This window comes from Pezoporus wallicus, unplaced genomic scaffold (assembly GCF_028554395.1).
Source record: "Pezoporus wallicus isolate ANWC-B61680 ecotype Strahan unplaced genomic scaffold, APGP_CSIRO_Pwel_v1 contig_10810, whole genome shotgun sequence".
In the NCBI taxonomy this organism is placed as follows: domain Eukaryota; kingdom Metazoa; phylum Chordata; class Aves; order Psittaciformes; family Psittacidae; genus Pezoporus; species Pezoporus wallicus.
Window position 1 is genome coordinate 429,158 of NW_026642731.1, and position 19,159 is coordinate 448,316.

A 19,159-nucleotide genomic window follows, 5' to 3' on the forward strand; every position below is an offset into this window, starting at 1 on the left:
AGGATGGCCTGCAGAGGCATAGAAAGCAGTAGACCATCTGTACCACTCAGATCAAAATGCATCATTGGAGAGGGTGCTATATGAAATGTGAAGGCAGATTGGGGCACTGCTATGGAACTCTTCTGGTTTTATCTATGAGTTGCAGCTTAAACTTGTTGACAGAAATGGGGAAAGAACTGTGATAGAGACTTTGTCATATTTCTCCCCTGAAGTTCACTGAAGACTAGGGGTTAAAAAAAATCAATCTATATTTGACCACTGGCAATCCAGGCGAGAGCCTCTTCTGTTGCTATTCTAAGAGCTGTTTAAAGCTGGCTTTTAGATTTTATTGCATATATGCTGTTAGTTGTGGCATGTCTGTTTTATGAATGCATACTTCAAGAAACAGGTTATTTTCTAAAATTGCTTTAATTTTCTTACCTAGTTATTGGTATGAGTTTTGCACATAATTACATACTTCGAGTTGGTTCCCAGCAGTACTTACGCTGATAATAATAGGAACATAACACATCAGAGTAGTTGAAAAATCTTCATCGAGGAGGGGGGTGAGAAAGAGATAACAGGTTCAGGAGAAGTTGCCTGTTGTACTTGACAGGAAATTCTCTCCTCCACTGGCAGTATCCTCTCAGAGATAACTCTTTTAAACCATAAAGATATAAATGTGGATAAAATAGCTGTGGAAGAGCAGTTTATGCGCATCCCCAAATGCGTTGGGTATTTTATAGGTAGAGAAGCAGCTTTCTGAGCTGGGGACAACTTCTGTTTTTAGTGACAATGGAGGGAGGGACGGGCAATAAACTGTGAGGAAAAGACAGGCAAAGGGAGAGAGGCAATGAGGTCATGAGGTTACTGCCATGCATTTATTTAAAAGAAGTGAGAAAAATGCAAGGAAGGCTGTCAGATGCACAATACAGTGAATGTAGTTATGGGCAGATACAAGAATGGGAGGCCTTAAATGCTGCAAGGAAAAGTCAGCAAATGCTAGTATTCCAAGAAGCTATTGGCTAGTGTAGAGCAGAAAAACCCACACTAGCTTTTAGAACTTCAGGAAAAGGTTTGTGTGTAATGAAAACATATGTTGTCACTTTATTTTATTGTTTTTTTTTAACAGAAGTACATGTGGAGTAATTGCTGAAAAGCAGAAGTCATTTCTCTACCCTCTCTCCCCAAAAGCTGGTGTCCAGGAATATGTGCTTGCTAAACTAACTTTTTTTTTTTCCCCCTTCCCTTTTGAAACAGATCCAGGTTTGCCTTTCAAGCTGCTTTTGACTACTCCGGACAGTAGCAACACATTGAGTCTGACATGATTCTTCCCAGTTGTGCTGCTGCAGATGGAATTCTGAGTACAAGGAATGAAAACTGATAGGACTTGTCGGTGTTCCTTCTGGTACAGCCTGGCACATCTCTGAGCAGCCACAGAGGTACTAAAGCTCTGGCTGTAAACTTAGGCATCTGGACTTTTCTCTTTCCCTATCCATTGGAACAAGTGCTAGGATATTTAAAATCAATGTTTAGTTTCTATGAAAAAAGTTGATTTCACCTGCCTGTGAAACTCGCTGGAGAGACTAGTAAGGAATAAGGATTTTTTGTTTCCTTAAAACCATCTTAGTATATGTTTTTGGAAAACAGCCTTAATAAATATTGCATCATGCTATAGCTACATATCTGTTGACTTACATGAAAATTCAATATGCATTTGTTAAATAAGCATAGAAGCAGAGTACAATTTTTCAGACCAGTGGTTTTGCTATTGCATGAGAACTTCCTTAATCAAAGTTTATCTCAAAGAACAGACGCTGGCAGAGATCAAGTAATAATGTGGCAATGAAATAATTTGCTGGAAGAAAAAGTGTTTTCCCAAGTGGCTTTAGGGGCAGGGTGGCCAATGTATTTCCTTGGGTAAAACGCTCTGTGCTGGGTTCTTTCTAGTCAGGCATTTCTGGTCTTTACAAAAAGCAGATACTCTCCCTTGTGTTATTTTTAATTGATTTTTTTTTCAATGCATTACAAGAGATTGTTGGCACCAGTCCAGGAAAAGGCAGGCAGCAAGCAGGGAATTCATCAAAAACTGACTCATTGATCGCTGGATCTGATGAAATAATTAGTACTTGATATTTTCAATACAGTTTCATACTGTTGTTTTGACTTCCAAGAGCAAGAGAAGATCCCTTCATAGCTGAGGAGCATTAAGCAAAACAATGATTTTCAAAATTCTTCAGCACACCTATGTATTTTTTGGCCTCTCAGTGTAAGAATTGTGAGGGATTTTTAATTGGCTCATCAACAGGAGCAGTACCAGTTAGATGCGCTCTGTTCTGCAACAGAGCATTGGTGCATTGTGTTTTATGATGGAGAGAAGTTACAGGAGCTGCAAATCACTTTGGTGCTTCCATTCCCAAACATTTTCAGTAATGGACCTTCAAATGTGCTCATTAATAATAATGATATTTAAAAAAGAATAAATCTTGGAAACCATCAGAAACGCTGAAGGGATATCACACGAACATCAAAGCTATACTAGACTTCAAACAGCATTGTACTATAGTTCCAAGTTCTGGGCAGCTCTGCCCTGTAATGAAATTTGTAAGATAAATCAGTGTATAACAAGTTGTCTTTCTGAGGGTCCTCTATGAATTTGCAAATGTGTTGTTAATTCGGTGAATTTTGCCATAGTCCTGGCAATAAGGAGAGACGTGTTTGGGTTTTTTCTCCAAAATCTGCATTTTTGATGCAGTAAACAAAAATGTCACCTCGAAACATCCCAGAACTTTAAGGAAGCGGGTTGCCTTTTACATGTATCAAAGCAAAAGTAAGGGTTTGATACCCTGCTAAATCCTTGAACTTGCTGCCAAATTTGAGCACTGGGTGAAACTTCGTTGCTGATGTTGGTAACAGTTCATGAGCTGTGAATTTTCAAGTTTCAGCTTCTAGCTGGCACTATAGGAAAAGGTTCAACTTTTTTTTTTGGTTTGTTTGTGGTTTGCTTTTTTTCGTTAGGAGTTAGATTATTTCAAGTATATTGGGTTTTACTACTTTGGAGAGAAACTTGCTGTCCCTTGGGGGGCAGGGAGGTCAAGGTATAAATAAACACTTGTTTCCTTCTCCCTTATAGGAGACCTGCAAACAAAGAAGAAATAGAAGCCATTAACCTACCTTGTTCAGAGAGAACACTAAATCAGCCAATATGGCACAGCACTGTATTGTCCTTGGATTATTCATGGTGACTGTTTTATCACTGCTGGATGGAAGTTCAGCTTTCCTGTTAAATCAGCGTCTGAAGGGAAGATTTCAAAGAGACCGTAGAAACATCCGCCCAAACATCATCCTTGTTCTTACTGATGATCAGGATGTAGAACTTGGTAAGACCCCGACATAAAGAGAATTTATATATGGCACTGCTTTGCCTTGAATCTAGATTCTTCTGTTCAGAATAATTATATTTTATCAGTGTGAAAAATGACAGGAAGAGCAAGTAACAAAAGTTTAAACCTACCTTTGTGTAGAAAATACTTTCCATCCACATGCAATTTAAGGACAGCAAAAGTTAGTCTCAAGTTAAAATGCTAAACTTCCTGTTTCTGTGGAAATATGAGACTCCTGCTTATCTGTCTTCATTAGACAGCTAAACTATGCTTCTGGCGATTGCAGGTTTAACCTGGGAAGCTACATGCCAAAGCAGTAGATTTAAATTCATAACTGATTATTGCACCATGTAATTACCCATATTTTTGTGTGTAATTGAAGATGTTCATTACACACACAATTTTAATTTTAATTACTTAAATGTTACCTAGAATAGTCGTACTGTTCTTGGTATTGTCCATTTAGATGTGTAGTTAATTACTGACCAAGATCACTTAGTAAGACCTTTTCATACTCAATGCTACGTTAATTGTCGAAGAAAGGAGATGAAGATTAAACATGTGCTTTGCTTGATTATTTGGAATAACAAATTAACTGACAGAGTCTGGGTTTGTTACCTGAATAAGCTTATATTTATTAAATGTTGTCTGTAGTTAGAAGTGATTAACACAAACCAGTTTACATTAATAATTTTGCATTAGAAATATGCTTTTAAGTGGGTATAAAGTGTGGATCATCTGAAAGATGAGAGCTTGTGTATGTGTGGTCTGGTGAGGTTTTTGATAGTTGAGAAAAACTGGAAAACAGACCTCACAGAAGAAATGGAACACAATAGTAAAATTAACCAGTTTGTATCATTTACACACTTCCTCATCTGGTTGGGAAGTTAATCACAGCAATGTGGCAATATTCCTGCAGATGCTTTCCTTTTATCAGTATTGTTGCATGTCTGCAGGATTGTAGATGTCACGTTCTTCTCAAAGGTGGTGAGGAAGCCTTCTATGACACTAACCCCACTAAATACAAGTGTAATTTATATTAGTAGGATCAGAAAATTAGTTGTTGTTGTTGTCATTGTCACTTTTCTAATGGATATTTGGATCACAAAGAAAGCAGCTTCAATAATGCATATCCAAAAGAACTTAACTGCATTATCTTGCAGGCTTAGAAGGTGGTCCTAAAAAATTTATCATCTTCCATTTTATGCTAGCCTGCTTGTTTCTGATGCAATTGTCTAAGTCCTTTGGGCAGTATAGTTTCTCTTCTCTGATAATCTGATGCTTTCCAATTTCAAGCATAATGGGCATGTGTCCACACAAATTAGGATCTAACTAAGGAAAATCCATTTGATGAAGCTGAGATTTGATATTTGTCATTTGCCACTAATGGCTCTGGGAGACCCAATATTTATTTGAATTAATTTTTATTCTTGTCTCTTGTCTGGAGAGCTGTCCAGGTTAATCATAATTGCCATTTGTGGGGATTGTGGTTAATGCACTTAAGAAAGATGGGAATAAAATGTGAATAATGAACAAAAGCTAAGGAAAACTTGGAAGCTGTGAAGCTGTTGCAAAAAAAAGCTGTGCCTAACTAAGATTTCATCTGCTTCTAAAAATATTCTGTAACTGATGGGTGTTCAAGCTTTCATTGTTCTTGTGTGACTGACTTTTGAGGCAAAAGGGAAGCCAACACTATCTCAAGTGCTCTTAACAGCTTTTCCTTTATTCAATTTAAGATATATTTAATAGAGTACCAATAGCAGGTGGAGTTTACCAGAATGTCTTTCTTTCAGGAAAGGAGTGCAACTTTTTGTTACTGCTTTTTTGAATTTTTACTACTGTTAACCACAAGTTTTACTTGGGAAACCAAACCTCAGCCTTGTGTTGAAAAAGGAAAAGATTTATGAAGGGCTGATGAAAAGGATGCAGAATTTCCAGGTCAAAGGGGAACAAATGTAAATTGTAATATATACAAATGGAGGAAGATAAATGAGAACACAGAGAACTCCTGAAACACACACTTAGTTGACTGTCTAATCAAGGGAGTTGTATTGACAAGCAGAATGTAAAGAAGAGGAATATACTGACGAGGAGAAAGAATTAATTAAAAACAAAGACTTTTCTTTCCCCCTTTAGAGCCATTTAAGTCCAAGTTAGTATAATGCTGACGTCCCCTGTGTGATGGACTCAGCACCTCCAGTTTAATTAGGTTTGCCTGCCTTGTTTCTGTGGTTTAACAAACCAGCTTATTTCATTATCTCATAGTTCAAGAAAGGTTTGGTTATTTGGAAAGTATTTCAGCCATGTTAGAAAATCTGAGTGAGAGGTAGTTTGTATGTTCCTACAGCTTCCTCTGGAAAACTATATAAGTGGCATGGAAGATGATGTTTCTTAGTTATCATGTGCAGAATGAAGCCTTAGAGCTTCGTTCAATTTAAATAGGAGAATAAAAAAGAGGAAATGAAGATGTGAAAAGGGTATCTAATGATGTTCAGATAAGATTAAAAAAAATAGAAGGCTTTATGGGACAGTTAATTAACATTCTGGGGTTCAGTTAACTTATCTGCATATGGATAGCACTTCTTAAATTGTGCTTCAGAGTAGACCAAGTCACTTGGGACTTAATACATGTCCTTCAGCAGTTGGAGTTCCTAAGACTTACGTAAATTATGACCTCTGACAGCAAACACAACTATTGAGAAAGTCAGTATTTTCTCTTAGACAACTGGTATATTTTCTCCATTAGTATTAGTCAAAATATCAGCCTTATCCCTAAAGTAATCCCCCCCAGTGTGGAGACACACTGAGAAAAGTTATGGATACCACACAAGTGTCAAGTGGGATTTCCACCTTGGTTTTGCCTCACTTTACGTGAGCAGCTTCAATGCACCACATTGATTAAACTTTCCTGTTTTCACAGTAGTCCAATGGATATTTTTTTAAATGGCTTAGAAATTTTGCATGTAACTACTGAATAATTTTTATTTATCATCAGTGGGTTTAGGTAACAGAACATTTTCTGAATTAAATATTGACACTTCAAAGCATGACTTCTCTTGGAATATCCACTAATGAAACCCCAGAAGGTTTTCCATATCAAGAGGTGATTTGATGAGGTTCCAGTTGGTGATTAACACATAACTAATCTTCTGACATAGATGATTTTCTACTTTTTCTCACAATTCTGTGTTTGTATCAGAAGCAAGCTGAAGAAAATAAGTTTTGGTTGGCTGGTTTAATGCTGTGTAAAATATTTAAAGCTGGCCTATTTAAGACTGTGCGAAGGAGTATGCTGGATTTTTACCTTCCACTGATCTGTCACTCTGTGTTAGTTCTCAAGCTGGGGAAGCAGATTAGATCATATGTTTTTCTATTAAAGACTGTTGATATATAGGGCCTTGTCATTACAGCAGTTTTATTAAAGGAGGTTACTGTCCCCAAGGGGAGTCTTAACATGTACTGTTATTTATGCACAGATGCCTCTGTCATTTAAAGAGGTTGTTAAATTGTATTTTAATATTGGGATGACAAAACATTGTTATGGTCTGCCTGTTTATGCTTGGGCTAGCTCATAAGACAACGCAGAGGAAATGTCTGCAGTTTTCAGGCTTGCATAATGTATAATTGCCTGTTACAATTGTTAACTGTAGTGTTAGTGCCTTTGAGCACTAACACTTATCCCACAGTTACGGAAAAAAAAAAAAAATCTTGATTTCTTAAGAAACTTCTTTTTGATATTTGACAAGTTCTGAAGGAGGAGTGCGATAACCTGCCTTGGCTCTTGTCAAAAAGTGGTATGACAGACATGGGCTGTGGCCCGAGTAAGAAAAGGATCTCAAGGGAACTAATACCATGGCAGTTTTTAAGTGACATGACCTATAGTAGCAATTGGCCTTCCTTTATGGTGCCAGAGAGTCACATTTTGTACGTGGCTTGAGACTATTTTCCTTTTAGGTTTTGACTCCTGGTTATTTCAATGTGCCCTGTATCAAACCTACTTATTGTTGCAATTTCATAATGATATCTCCATCAAAAGGGCTTAGAAGAAACCTAAACCCATTATTGATAGAAGCAACACACAGTTTATGCCAGATGTTTGCAGGATGCATTGATTAAAGCTGAACTATTAATCCAACTCAGCCTTAGGTAAGTTAGCTCCAATCCTACTCCAGCATGAGCCCATACCTTCATCTTTATGTGGTCCATTGGCTTGCCCAGTTCATAACATGAAGGGAGGGTTGATGATGGAAAGGTTTACTCTCCTTTTCAAGGTCATGCTGAGGACAAGTACCATTGTAAGTTCTTTGTAAAATGGAAATTCTTCACAGATCAAGTATAACTCTGTTGCAGTTTTAACTGTCAGGCACTGATAGGTGAGGGAAACGAAATGTCTCTTTTATTTCTGATCCTTGGTGTTTCTGCATGTAGGAAGAGCTCTGATATGGATCCAGATCTTGCTAGGTGGATGTCTATAGTAAAGATAAGTCTTTGTCTAAAGTCTTGTCTTAAATAGGAAACAGAACAGCCATTTGGCAGCAGTATGGCTTTTAGTAATTGTTGCAAAAAGACTTTTGCTCCTGTTACCCCAATTCATCCAAGCCCCTGCCAGTTAAACTTGCTTGCTTGTTTTTAGTTGATGGTAATAAACTACAGGGTGTTATCTGTCCCAAGCTGTCATCTAAAAATACGATTCTGCAGAACCAAGACTAAGAAAAGTTGGAGAGTTTTAGATAACACTGTTATCAAAATGGATCAAGTGGATAGATAGAGCTCAGTGAGCTGTTATGGAAATTATTATGACGGGTTTACTTTGGTTCAGTGAAGGCTGCATAAATCAATACCTGCTAATACCTCACATTAGGAAAAAGAACATTTTATTTAGAGAACAGCTCAGTCCCTGCTTGAGCAGACTGTTGGATAAATAATCTTCCAGCCGCAGTGGTTCTGTGATTACAACCCGCAGCTTTTTGCAGAAAATTGGCACAAAACGTGGTGCATCAGGTATCTTCTGAAACCAAGGCGTAAATAATGCTTGAGCATGCAAACCTTGGTCAGGGTTGCTGCACAAAGTGAATTTTACCCTCAGGCCACATTGTCTTAGCCTCATTCCTGCTGTTTCTTGCTTTCAGCTACTGGAACAGTACTAATGGCTCAAAAATGGTTGCACAGGTAGTGCAGAGAGTTATTGTGGTAACTCTTGAGCTTAGAGTGAGAGAAATTAAGCATTGTTATCTATGTCAACACGTTTGAGTCAAATCTTAAGACTTCAGTATTTGGTCCTTCTTAAAACAAGAGAACTTCTCTACAGGAGGGACAATAATCTTTTGGGATTTGGGTTTGCTATGAGGTTACAGTGCCCTTACTACATGTGCTTTGTTCTGATTTCTGATGTAACATGTGAGCTCTTAGTTCTTGTGACTGAAATAATTCTGAGATGGTTTGTTATTCCAGGGTCTATGCAAGTAATGAATAAAACAAGGCGGATCATGGAACATGGAGGTGCTCATTTCATCAATGCCTTTGTTACAACACCCATGTGCTGCCCATCTCGTTCCTCTATTCTTACCGGGAAGTACGTTCACAACCACAACACTTACACTAACAATGAGAACTGCTCTTCTCCATCCTGGCAGGCCCAGCATGAAATACGTACGTTTGCAGTGTACCTCAACAACACAGGATACAGGACAGGTAAGATCAAGGCTGGCTCCATCTGAAAACTTCCTTAGACTAATTGGTACAGAGGCTAATGTGTATAGTATTTTAATTTGCTCTCCTAATGGACTGCAGCAGTGCAGCGTGCCAAGGCTTCCGTCTTGCATGTAGGTTTAGCTTCCTTGTACTTTTACTTGAGGAAATGAAAATGCAAACAAACAAAAAAATCCCCCCAAAACACAAAACCAAAGACTTCCCAGAAGCTGGGAAGGATAAAATAATGTGCATGATTGAACCAAAGGTAGTATGCCCTGCAATTACCTGAAGTGCACAGAGCAGACAAGAAAGATACTATGGAAAGAAATTAGTGATTTAAATTTGTCATAAACAGGACATATTAATCAAACTAAGAATACAAGAGAAGGACCTCTTCATTCTGGACTTTGGGGTAGAGCTGTCAGCTGGATTGGTTTCTCTAGACAATTTGTTCCCAGGAAGTTGTTGAGGATAATGACTGAGGAGTAATGGGCAAGATCAGATGTATGCCTGAGAAACAAATGATCCCCTTTGCATGCAGTGCTTCTTAGGAGCAAATGTCCTTATTTCAGAAAATATATAGTGTGTTTCACACCTATTTTGTTCATGCATTCTCCAGAAATGAGATTTGGGTCCTTGCCTATTACAGTGGTTTTGTCACTATTCTTGCTAATGCCTTTTTTCATGATAAGAAGGAGGCATAAGCCTGGTTTTAGTTGAGTTATTTATAGTATATGCACCATAGTATTATAGGATAGTTGTGTTTGATACTATACGGATTTCTTCTTTCTTTGTATATCTGCTATTTGAGGTTTCCAGAAACTGGCATAAATCCTGAATAACAACTGTAACAAGGTTACTATTTTCTTTCTAGCTATTCACGTGAGTTTTACGTTATTGCCGCAAAGCCTTGGTCTTAAAATAAATAGGTAATTTCCTTGTTTTGTTTATCTAAAATAAAAACATGAATTAATCTGGAAAGAAATAAATAGGGGGAAGTGCACATACCTTCTTAATTGGTTGCTGTTTCCCTCCATTTATCATTCCTGGCACTGATACCAGTGATCATATGAATACCACACCAAGGTTAATGGCTTATTCTTCACAGATTATTTGTTCTGTGTTTGCTGATGTTTGTTTGTTGTAATAATTTTTACATTTAGTGACTATATTTCAAGCACCTGCTATTTCTACCAATGTGCATAGCTATTGCAAGTGTCCTGGTATTTGTATGTCTTAAATTCTTACATTAACTTAATGCTTAAATTTAGACCCAAGATCGTCGTGAACCTGTATTATACTTTCAGCCTTAATTTTTTCTCTCTTAATTTGCAAACTAAATGTATTAGAAGACATGGTAATAGTACTTTTACAAGTACAAAGCAGTCTTCAGGTGTAAATGAGATCCTCATTCATGTAGTTAAATGTGACATGTTATTATACAAACTTAAATGGTAATTGCCATCATTGGAGGCGGGTGTTCATTTCTGATCTACAGTTAGTCTTGAGTTATCCACTCTGAAGCAGTAAGAAGGTATTGGTTTACCTTTCTTGCTTTTTCTTCCCCAAAGATCTGATCAGATTTACCTGCTTCAGAAACAGTGGGAAATTGAACTTGAGAACCTTGTTCTCTCACTTTCAAAAGTAGCATACTGAGGAGAGCATTTGGGAGATGATGAATATAGTTTCTCTCAAGCGGGGAGTGCTCTTTGAACATGACTGCAGTGAACAAAGGAAGATCTGGAAAGCACAAGAGATCATTTGTAATTTTTTATTATTATTATTATTGAGTTCCATGGTTTGTGCTGCAAACAGTTTAAATTCTTGATTCTCCCTCCCCCACCCCTTCTTTTTTTTTTTTTTTTTTAAGAAGGAGAAGAAAAAGAAGCCTGGAGCCATGAGGAATAAAGCCTTTTCAGGCTTGCTTTTATATTGAAGTTCACAACCTTGGAGTGAGAAAGCTATTGCTTTGGAAAGGAGTTGGGTTTTTTCCTTAATTCAGAAGCCAGGCCTTCTCCCCATGTGTCTCTCTTTTTTGTTTAAACTTGAAGGAAGAAGTTGTGCTGTTCTACTGCACTTAACCTTCCCTGTGTTTTTTCTCCTTGCCGCTTGTTTCACATCTCCTTGTGCTCTGCTCTAGTCCTTGTGATCTCCCTGTGTGGTGTTCTCTTACAAAAGGTGATTCTGCTTGGAACTGTTCTTCCTGCATTGTAGTGTTTCCCTGTGGCATCTGCAGAGGCTGGATCTCTGCAGACTTCTGCTGCTCCTGACATCTCTGGTGAATGTGCTAGTGTTAGGCAGGCAGGAGGGAGCAGTGTGGGGTATGCTTCTCTTCTGTTACAAGTGAAAAGTATAAGAGGAGATGGAAAAGGTGTGACTTTCTTGTAGTTGCTTTTCAGTTTCAGCTTTTGTTGCTTGTTTAATGTTTTTTAAATTTGGCACTTTAAAAAGTTTCACCAACTTTGTTAGGCACCAGACTTGGCAGAATAGAGATGGAAATGAGAGGCTGAGCTCAAGGGAAGTTCTTTCTTTGCCTGTAACAGCCAGGGTTTTGACCATCATGCATAAGGCTTACTGTCACTTTATGTGGATGGGTTAAAATAAATAGCATGACAAGGCAAAGAGTGGGTTTTCCTTCCATAGTGAAAGCCACTGAGGCAGTAGGTACTGCAAACATTAACCTATCCTCACAGTCTAAGAAATGCCAATGTCCTGAACAGCAACTTAAATCTGTCCTTTTCACGCGCCCTCTTCATGCAGACAACATGTTCCCAATGTCAGTATATTAAAGCAATCGGTCTGATTTTTGAAGAGCTTCTCACATCATTGTCCTATTGCATATTGTGGGAAATTAGGCAAGAAGGACAATTTATGTAAACAACCCAAGTCAATTGATGAATTAATCTTTAGAAAAGTCAGCGTAAGCAACATCTGAATCAACACTAACTTAAATTAATGGATGCTAGCACTTCAGCTTGGAGCAGGAGATGATTAGAATGGAAAAGAAACAAAGAGATCTGTGGCAAACATTTCTGAGTGACAGGGAATTTCTCTGCCAAAGGTTCTTGTGTAAACATTTACGGAAAAAAAGTTCTGTTTTCTATGAGCATACCCATCTCTTTCTGTGAGGCTGCTTTTAAAATGCATGATGCATTGTTGCATGCTTGGGTCCTGAAGCAACAAATACCAAGATGTTTTATTGGAATACAGATTTAAACTTTCCCTTAGACATTACTTAATGAGAAAAGCTTTTCTTTTTCATTTGCCTGGCTGGCTCAATGACTAGGTCTTAAAATTGGTGACTGATTCCAGAATATTTTGTCAGCCTTATCTGCAGTCAGGAAATGAAAAAACATGTTTATCTTATTAAATTCAACAGAATTAGGGATGGTGGGCCAAATTCAGCCTGGCAGAAGGACACTCTTGCTTCACTGAATCTTCTGAGAGGGTTCTGTTAATTTATATTTGTGCTTAATAACGTGGCTGAGTATGCTGCAAATGCAGTATATGTTTCAGCAAACTTACTAGCCTTGTTTCTGTGGAGCAGTACCTATAGTACAGCTAACCCTATTCACTTAAATAAACCCATTAGCAGAGGAAAAAGTGGCTACTTGTAGGGTAATATGTCAGTATCTCGCTCTGATTCTAAGTCCATACTTGAACAAAGAATTAATAAATGCTTTTTTGCACCAGTCATGTATTTTGAACCTAAAGAAAAGTCATTGTAGGAGGTTCATCTCTGCCATTGTAAAAAAAAATATTCTTGGGAATAAAAGTAAGAATCATTCTTAGCCCTTTCATAGGGCTTTACAGTAATTAACTAATGAATTCATTAAAATTCAGTGACAATCTTCCGTTTCCTTCCATTAATATTAGACTAAGAAGATACAGTGGCTGACTGCATTCAAATAATTATTTTTCCACTTCACTGTCTCAGCCTTTGACATTTTAAAGTGATTTTACTGTTAAATCGTAAGAAAGAGGAGAAAGGCTATTGGCAAATGTTTATTAAAGGAGGAATGAACCTGAAAAATGTGTGATCAGATTTAATATCTAGATACATGCGAGGAGAAAAACCCTCAGATTATCAGTTCCTTGCTGTAGAATTTGCTGTCTTCACAGTAGTTGGCAGTTGCTGGTTTTTATTACAGAAATACTTGAAAACTTAACTGAAGTTGATCTCTGTGTATAACTGCTTGGTAGGGAATCACTGGTGACCTAAGCAGTCAAAGGGTAGATGGAAATGGAGATGCAATAGTGAAGTACTTTCTAAAAGGTCACATGCAGGTGAAGGGCAACATGAAAAGATGCAGGTTGTGATTCACAGTCCAGTGCCCACTCTGCCTTGCTGTGCTTCACTGTCATGGTACATGTGTATAAAGAAAACTGATTATCCAGGTCAGAGTAACATCCTCTATGCATGACAAAGAGCACCTGCAGCTCATGAAGAACTGAAGGCCATTTTAAAAATAATAACCAAGTGATTTATGATTCAGACTTAGTTTTTAGCACTGATTTGCAAGATCAGGAACAGAAGTGTTATGATCCTCATTTCCAAGACAGCCAGGTGACTTTTCAAAACTGGTTATCAGGTTTCTGAATTATTTATCTGGAAGGTAAATGAGTTTCTTTGAATCTTTTGCTCTTTTTATGGAAATATTATTTTAGCAAGATCTGTCCATTTATACCTGTTAGTTTGAGAACATTTGACTTGAAAATGGCCTAAAAGAAAGATTGGGCATAGCAGCTGTATTGTGAGCTGTTGCTGCAACAGGAAACCAAGGATCTGTGCTGGAAAGGACACAAGATGAAGCCTGATGTATAGCCCAAAGCCACTGACTTTGTCCATGTCACTGCTTCTGGTGGGCTTGGCCCATGGCAGTGAATTATTGAGCTGGAATATCCTGCAAATATTCTGGAGATTGGCATTTTCAAAGAAAAGTCAGCTCTGGATTTCCTGTCATATATGTGTTAAAGAGTTTCTTTTTCTCCCAGCGCTAATATCAGTTCTAAACTATAAATTGGTTTCAAGTCAAACATGAATGTATCTTTTCCCTCTGTTTCCCTGAGTTGAGTTCTAAGCATAAGTAATTTCACTTTAAACATACTATAATGCATGATAACTTAAAATGAGAGCACATTAAGTAGAGCTGTGTTCTCCTGAGGATTACGCGGACATGGTAGAAGTGAAACTTACTTGTACAGCTACTTTTTCATTACCTGTTTTCTCCATGTTAGCTTTATGTTGCTTAGTGCACACATTTTAACTGTCCTGAAGAGAGGAATATATACACTTCTGTGAGTAACTTGCTGAGTAAAATCCACAAGATGGCCTGTAATCCAGTATTACTTTCCCAGGAGTCAGAGACCAAGGCATCCACAACTACAGAGTTCAGATGTCTGTGGCTCCCTTATTTCCAGTCATATTTTGTTTCCTTCTTACCCTCTCTTTTATTTCTTCCTCTAAATCTGTTTTCAACAAAAAATATTGTAGGTTGTGCAAAGTACCTCATATTTTTCTTTCCCCCTACTATAATGTACTCTTCTGATAGGATGCCCATTTTACCACTTGAAGTGTAATGGCTTTATCATACTGATTTATCATTTCAAGCAAGAAGTTATTCATAGCTTGATATTTCTTCAGAAATAGCATTATCATTTCATAGCATTCAAAACAGCTAAAGGCTGAACCAAATACTTGCACATACATGATAAATGTTTTTAAAGTCTTTATTAGTGTAGATCTTTTAGGATGGCAGAACTTAACAAAATAAAGGAACATATTGGCTTACTAAGTTTTTCATCAGGCAGTGCTATTTTTGTTCAGTATTAGGTAGCTTATCAGCCAGAAATGAGAAGAAATTCCCTCCTTCTCAATCCAATTTAAGATCTCTAGCTAGCAGTTTAAGTTCTTCTATTACCTTCTTGCATTCTTTTTTCTTTTATTTTCTAGAATGCTGGGGTTTGGTTTTTTTTTGTTGTTTTGTTTGTTTTTTTGTTTTTTTTTCTGAAGTCTTTCAAAATAATCTCATTTTAGTAATGTGATTTATTGAATGCATTTTTCTTAAGTTCTTTTTCCTATACATACAAAGGTGTGAGTGTTCTACATGGCCCACACAGATCATGGTGGATAACACCATGGTTAGATACTTGCCCTGTACAGCAGTGATACACAATGTAGTGGGCACTGCAAAAGCTTAGTGATGTGGAAGTTCAAAGATAGAACAATGAGCGGTGTGCCATCTTTTAATAAAGTGCATAAGAGAACAGTGATGATGGCGAAGACGTGCCGGTGCCTACGGCATAGACTTTGCAGATGGATTCTAATTCCAGTTTCTGGAAGTTGAATTCCAATTGCTTTGAACTGGAACACCTCCATGTCTTCTTGTATGTTTCATTACTATGAGTACTGCCCTGAGACTTTCGTCTCATCTTCCAAGTTAGTGATTGTAGCACTTCTTGGTACATGTGTACATGTGTACATGTTACGCATGGGAAGACTATATATGTTTCTGAGATAGATGCATTTCAGGACTGTAAAATATGACTGGTTATTTGAAGTGTCATGTATGTCAAAAGTAAAAGGTAAATGTACAGGCAATAAACTTCTTTAGAACCTGAATTTCTTCTCTTTCAATCAATATCTTTTTGAAAGGAATTCTGTGGTTGTATTGAACCAGGTTTGGACTTCTCTCTTAGTTGGGTTCAGTAAGATGTAGTTGTTTTTATTTATGAACTAATGCTTTAAGTAGTGTTCCTCCAAGTTTATTGCTATGTGGAAAAACCCAGCTTGTTAAAATACAGCAAATATTTTTTCTTCACAGCATATCTTGGTACTTCCCTAAAAGCTTGGTAATTGGGTTTTCTTCAAATCCTAGAGACAAAATGGCTCTAAATGAATTTCTTTTGGAGTTGGCCCAAGTAGCGTGGTGTAGACTTTGGTATTTCAGTAAAGATTCAGCGTTAAGCTAGATGAGCTTTTGCTTAGACTGTTATTAAAAAATAGGTCTGACAATCCACCGTTGGGGAGGTTTGGGGGTTTTATGTGTGAAGGAGGAAATGTTGATGTGAAGAGAGGATAAATCTAAAGGTTAAGATTCTTCTGTGACTGTGATATGTAAAATGGGGGGTGATACCCTCAGTAAATTTTTAATAAAATACTTTGTGTTGCAATTTTGATGTTGGGAAGTGATTTATGGAAAATCTGAATGGTCGGGATTGGCCACCAAGGCGTATGAGCAGGCGAACTGGTGACAGTGCCCTGTGCTGTGAAGGAGTGCTCTAAACCACGCAGCCAGACCTGCTTTCTCATGTGCTGCCTAGCACAGGAAATCATACTGCTGCAACACAGTAAGTCATCTTGTCCTGAATTGTGATAAAGATTGATGATAGGAAGATTGCTATTTCTAGATGTTACTCCTTTAACTTTTAAAAGGTGTGTGTGTGTGAGAGGGCTGTTCAGAATGGTATTTATGCCTTACAATTCGAGTTGTGTTTGAACTTTCGTAGGCTGTGCCATAGACATTAGTGAAGGCAGCTTGGCCCTAGTCCTTCTGGGAATTTCCTCACCTGAGAAGGACAAGCAAGACTTGGCTCCCCCTCAGCATTCTTCAGTTTGATTCCTTGTTGACCATTTCAAAATATTTGGTTTGAGCCCTTTTGTTTTATTTGGCTTCATCTGTTCCCTTTCAGCCAATTCCCCTGATTCATTAAATAGATCTTGGCACTGATCCTTGGCCACAACTGAGGAATGTGCAATGCAAATTCAGGAAGAGGGAACAAAGGTGTCATAAAGATTACTGTGCATTGCCTTTGTCCTACTAGATATCAAACTAGTCCCCTGGCATAACAAGAAAGCCTGTAGGCTATTCTAACTGCAGTGGATACCAGCCACTGTACAACATGGTTTTTACAGCTATTATGCTTCAGGAATTGTAATGATAATTTTTATTCCAGTTACAGAGAAGAGCTGTGCATGTAGAGGCTCTTGCCTTTAGTAATACTCTTTTTATGTCCCTGTGATGGTGGCTGGAGCATATGATCTTTAAGAAAATTTTGTGCTATCAGTGTATTATAGGTTAGAGAAAAATTGGGCCATCATGTGCAATAGACTAAAAATATGTGTGTGTGTGTGTACACCTGTACTTCTCTCCTTAGTCTAGCTGGTTCAGTATTTCAATGAATTTGTAATTTCAAGGACTGTTGCAGACATAAAAAGGAAAAGAAATAAAGAAGTCTTCCTTAGCACTCTGGAACTGGTGCTAAGCAAGAGCAAAATGTGGTCTTAAACCCTGCTTTTCCTCCTTTAAAATACTCTAAAATCCAGGAACTCAGTGTTTTGAGCAATCCATTAGATTCATAGCAGTTACTGTGATATTAATACTATTACTGTATCTTCAAATCTCTGCAGTAGTGTTGTATTTGCAGTTGTCACTAAAGGTGCCAGTTGGGACCGTTTTGTTCAGGTGAATTCAGCACTTAGGAGTTACAGATTTTTGGAAAATCTGGTCAGTTACTTTGATACCTGATAAGAACTGATCTGTCCTGGAAAGTATTTTCCATGGGACCTAATTTAATATTATAGTATTTTATCTCAGAACGTTCATACTTCTGCTTGAAATCCATAAATTTCACTGGGTTTGGTGTATTGTACAGTTTGAGCGTATTTGGCCATGATGTGAGAGCAAAGCTGAATTGACCTTTGGGCTTACTGCTTGTTACATGCATACTTAGTCATGCTGAGAGTGCTTTCTCATCAGCTTTCCTCTGATTGTCTCTTAGAGGACAAAAACTACTGAAAGTGATTTTTGTTAGGTATACAACAGAAAGAAGATCTGAAATTACCCCTTTCCCCAGTCCAGAATTAAGGGATTGCTCAAATGTAGCTAATTGTTCAACTTTGAGCTGGGAACAACTGCTGTCAGATACGGAAGTGAAAGATTTTAGAGGGGTAGACAAATCCCTATGAGCAGCTAAGGCTCACAGCTCAAAACCTAAGTTAATACCTGGAAAGCTGGCTGTTAAAATATGTCAGAAAAACTGCTTTAAATACATCTTTCAAGTACTTAATGCACAACATTCTCTTTTAAATGTAGAGGGTTAATAGCTTAAAAGGTGAGTTTAACTTCACAGTCATGGTGGTAAGTGCAATGTAATGGAGTGCTAATAGGCGGATGTAGCTACATAGCATGAAGGATATGAAGACTCCAGGAGGAGCAATGTGTGGTGTAAATACTGAATGTACTGTCTGGGAGCAACAAAAAGCTAAATTTTACTTCCAGCTTAAGGATTTATTATGAGACCATGAATTTTTATAAATATATTCCAAAATTCTCAAATCCAGGAATCACGTATATTCAACTGAAGATGGGCTTCATAAGTCACTGAGTCCGTCATGGGATCACCGGCTAATTTGGGCTGGAAGGGACCTCAGGAGGTCTGTTTTCCACTGCCTGCTCAAAGCCTGTCCCAGGCCATGTTGCTGAGAGCTTGATCCAGTCTAGTCTTGAGAAACACCAAGGATTGGAATTGACAGTGTTTCTGAGCAACCTGTTTCACTCTTCAACTCTTCTTTGTGAAACAGCTTTTATTTACATCCAGGCCAAACATCGCTTGTTTCAGTTTGTGCTGGTTCTTTCTTCTCCTTCCATCATGCACCACCATGAGGAGCTGGCTTTGTCCTGTCAGTAATAGCCCCACAGATGAAAAGGTTCTTAGGTCCCCTTGAAGCCTGGCTAGTGTTGTTGCACAGAGTATATTTTCCTAGTGCATGACCTGCTTTGGCTTTATGTGTAGCAAGAGCTCTATCTTTCACTGCTTCCCAACAGAACATAACATGGCACTGTCAGAAAGCTATTACCAGTACTCCTCTCATACATTCCTTTATTGATTTCCTTCTCACTTTACTTAAAATTAGCATAAATACTATGATCATACAGTTAAGCAGGTTATTAGGGGAATGGATAAGTGGTCTTGGCCAGTAGTCTATCAGATGACTATGGTCAGAATCAGAGCTGCCAAATCAAGGAAGCAATGAAAGACTGAAAATCTGTGTCTGAATCTGATCTGGCAGCTTTACACTGGTGGGCCTCTGACTTCCACTGCAT

The 19,159-nt window shown here is 37.9% G+C and overlaps 1 protein-coding gene across 7 annotated transcripts in view; it reads left to right on the forward strand.

Moving 5' to 3' along the window:
• SULF2 (sulfatase 2) overlaps window positions 1-19,159 on the forward strand; it is a 147,722-nt gene that overhangs the window by 83,405 nt on the left and 45,158 nt on the right. For all 7 annotated transcript variants that reach the window (XM_057432163.1, XM_057432160.1, XM_057432164.1 and 4 more), the window contains exons 2-4: window positions 1,240-1,421; window positions 3,113-3,359; window positions 8,814-9,053. In XM_057432163.1, coding sequence (XP_057288146.1) covers window positions 3,185-3,359; window positions 8,814-9,053 — 415 coding nt within the window. In that variant the 5' untranslated portion in view covers window positions 1,240-1,421; window positions 3,113-3,184. The remainder of the gene's footprint in view (window positions 1-1,239; window positions 1,422-3,112; window positions 3,360-8,813; window positions 9,054-19,159) is intronic.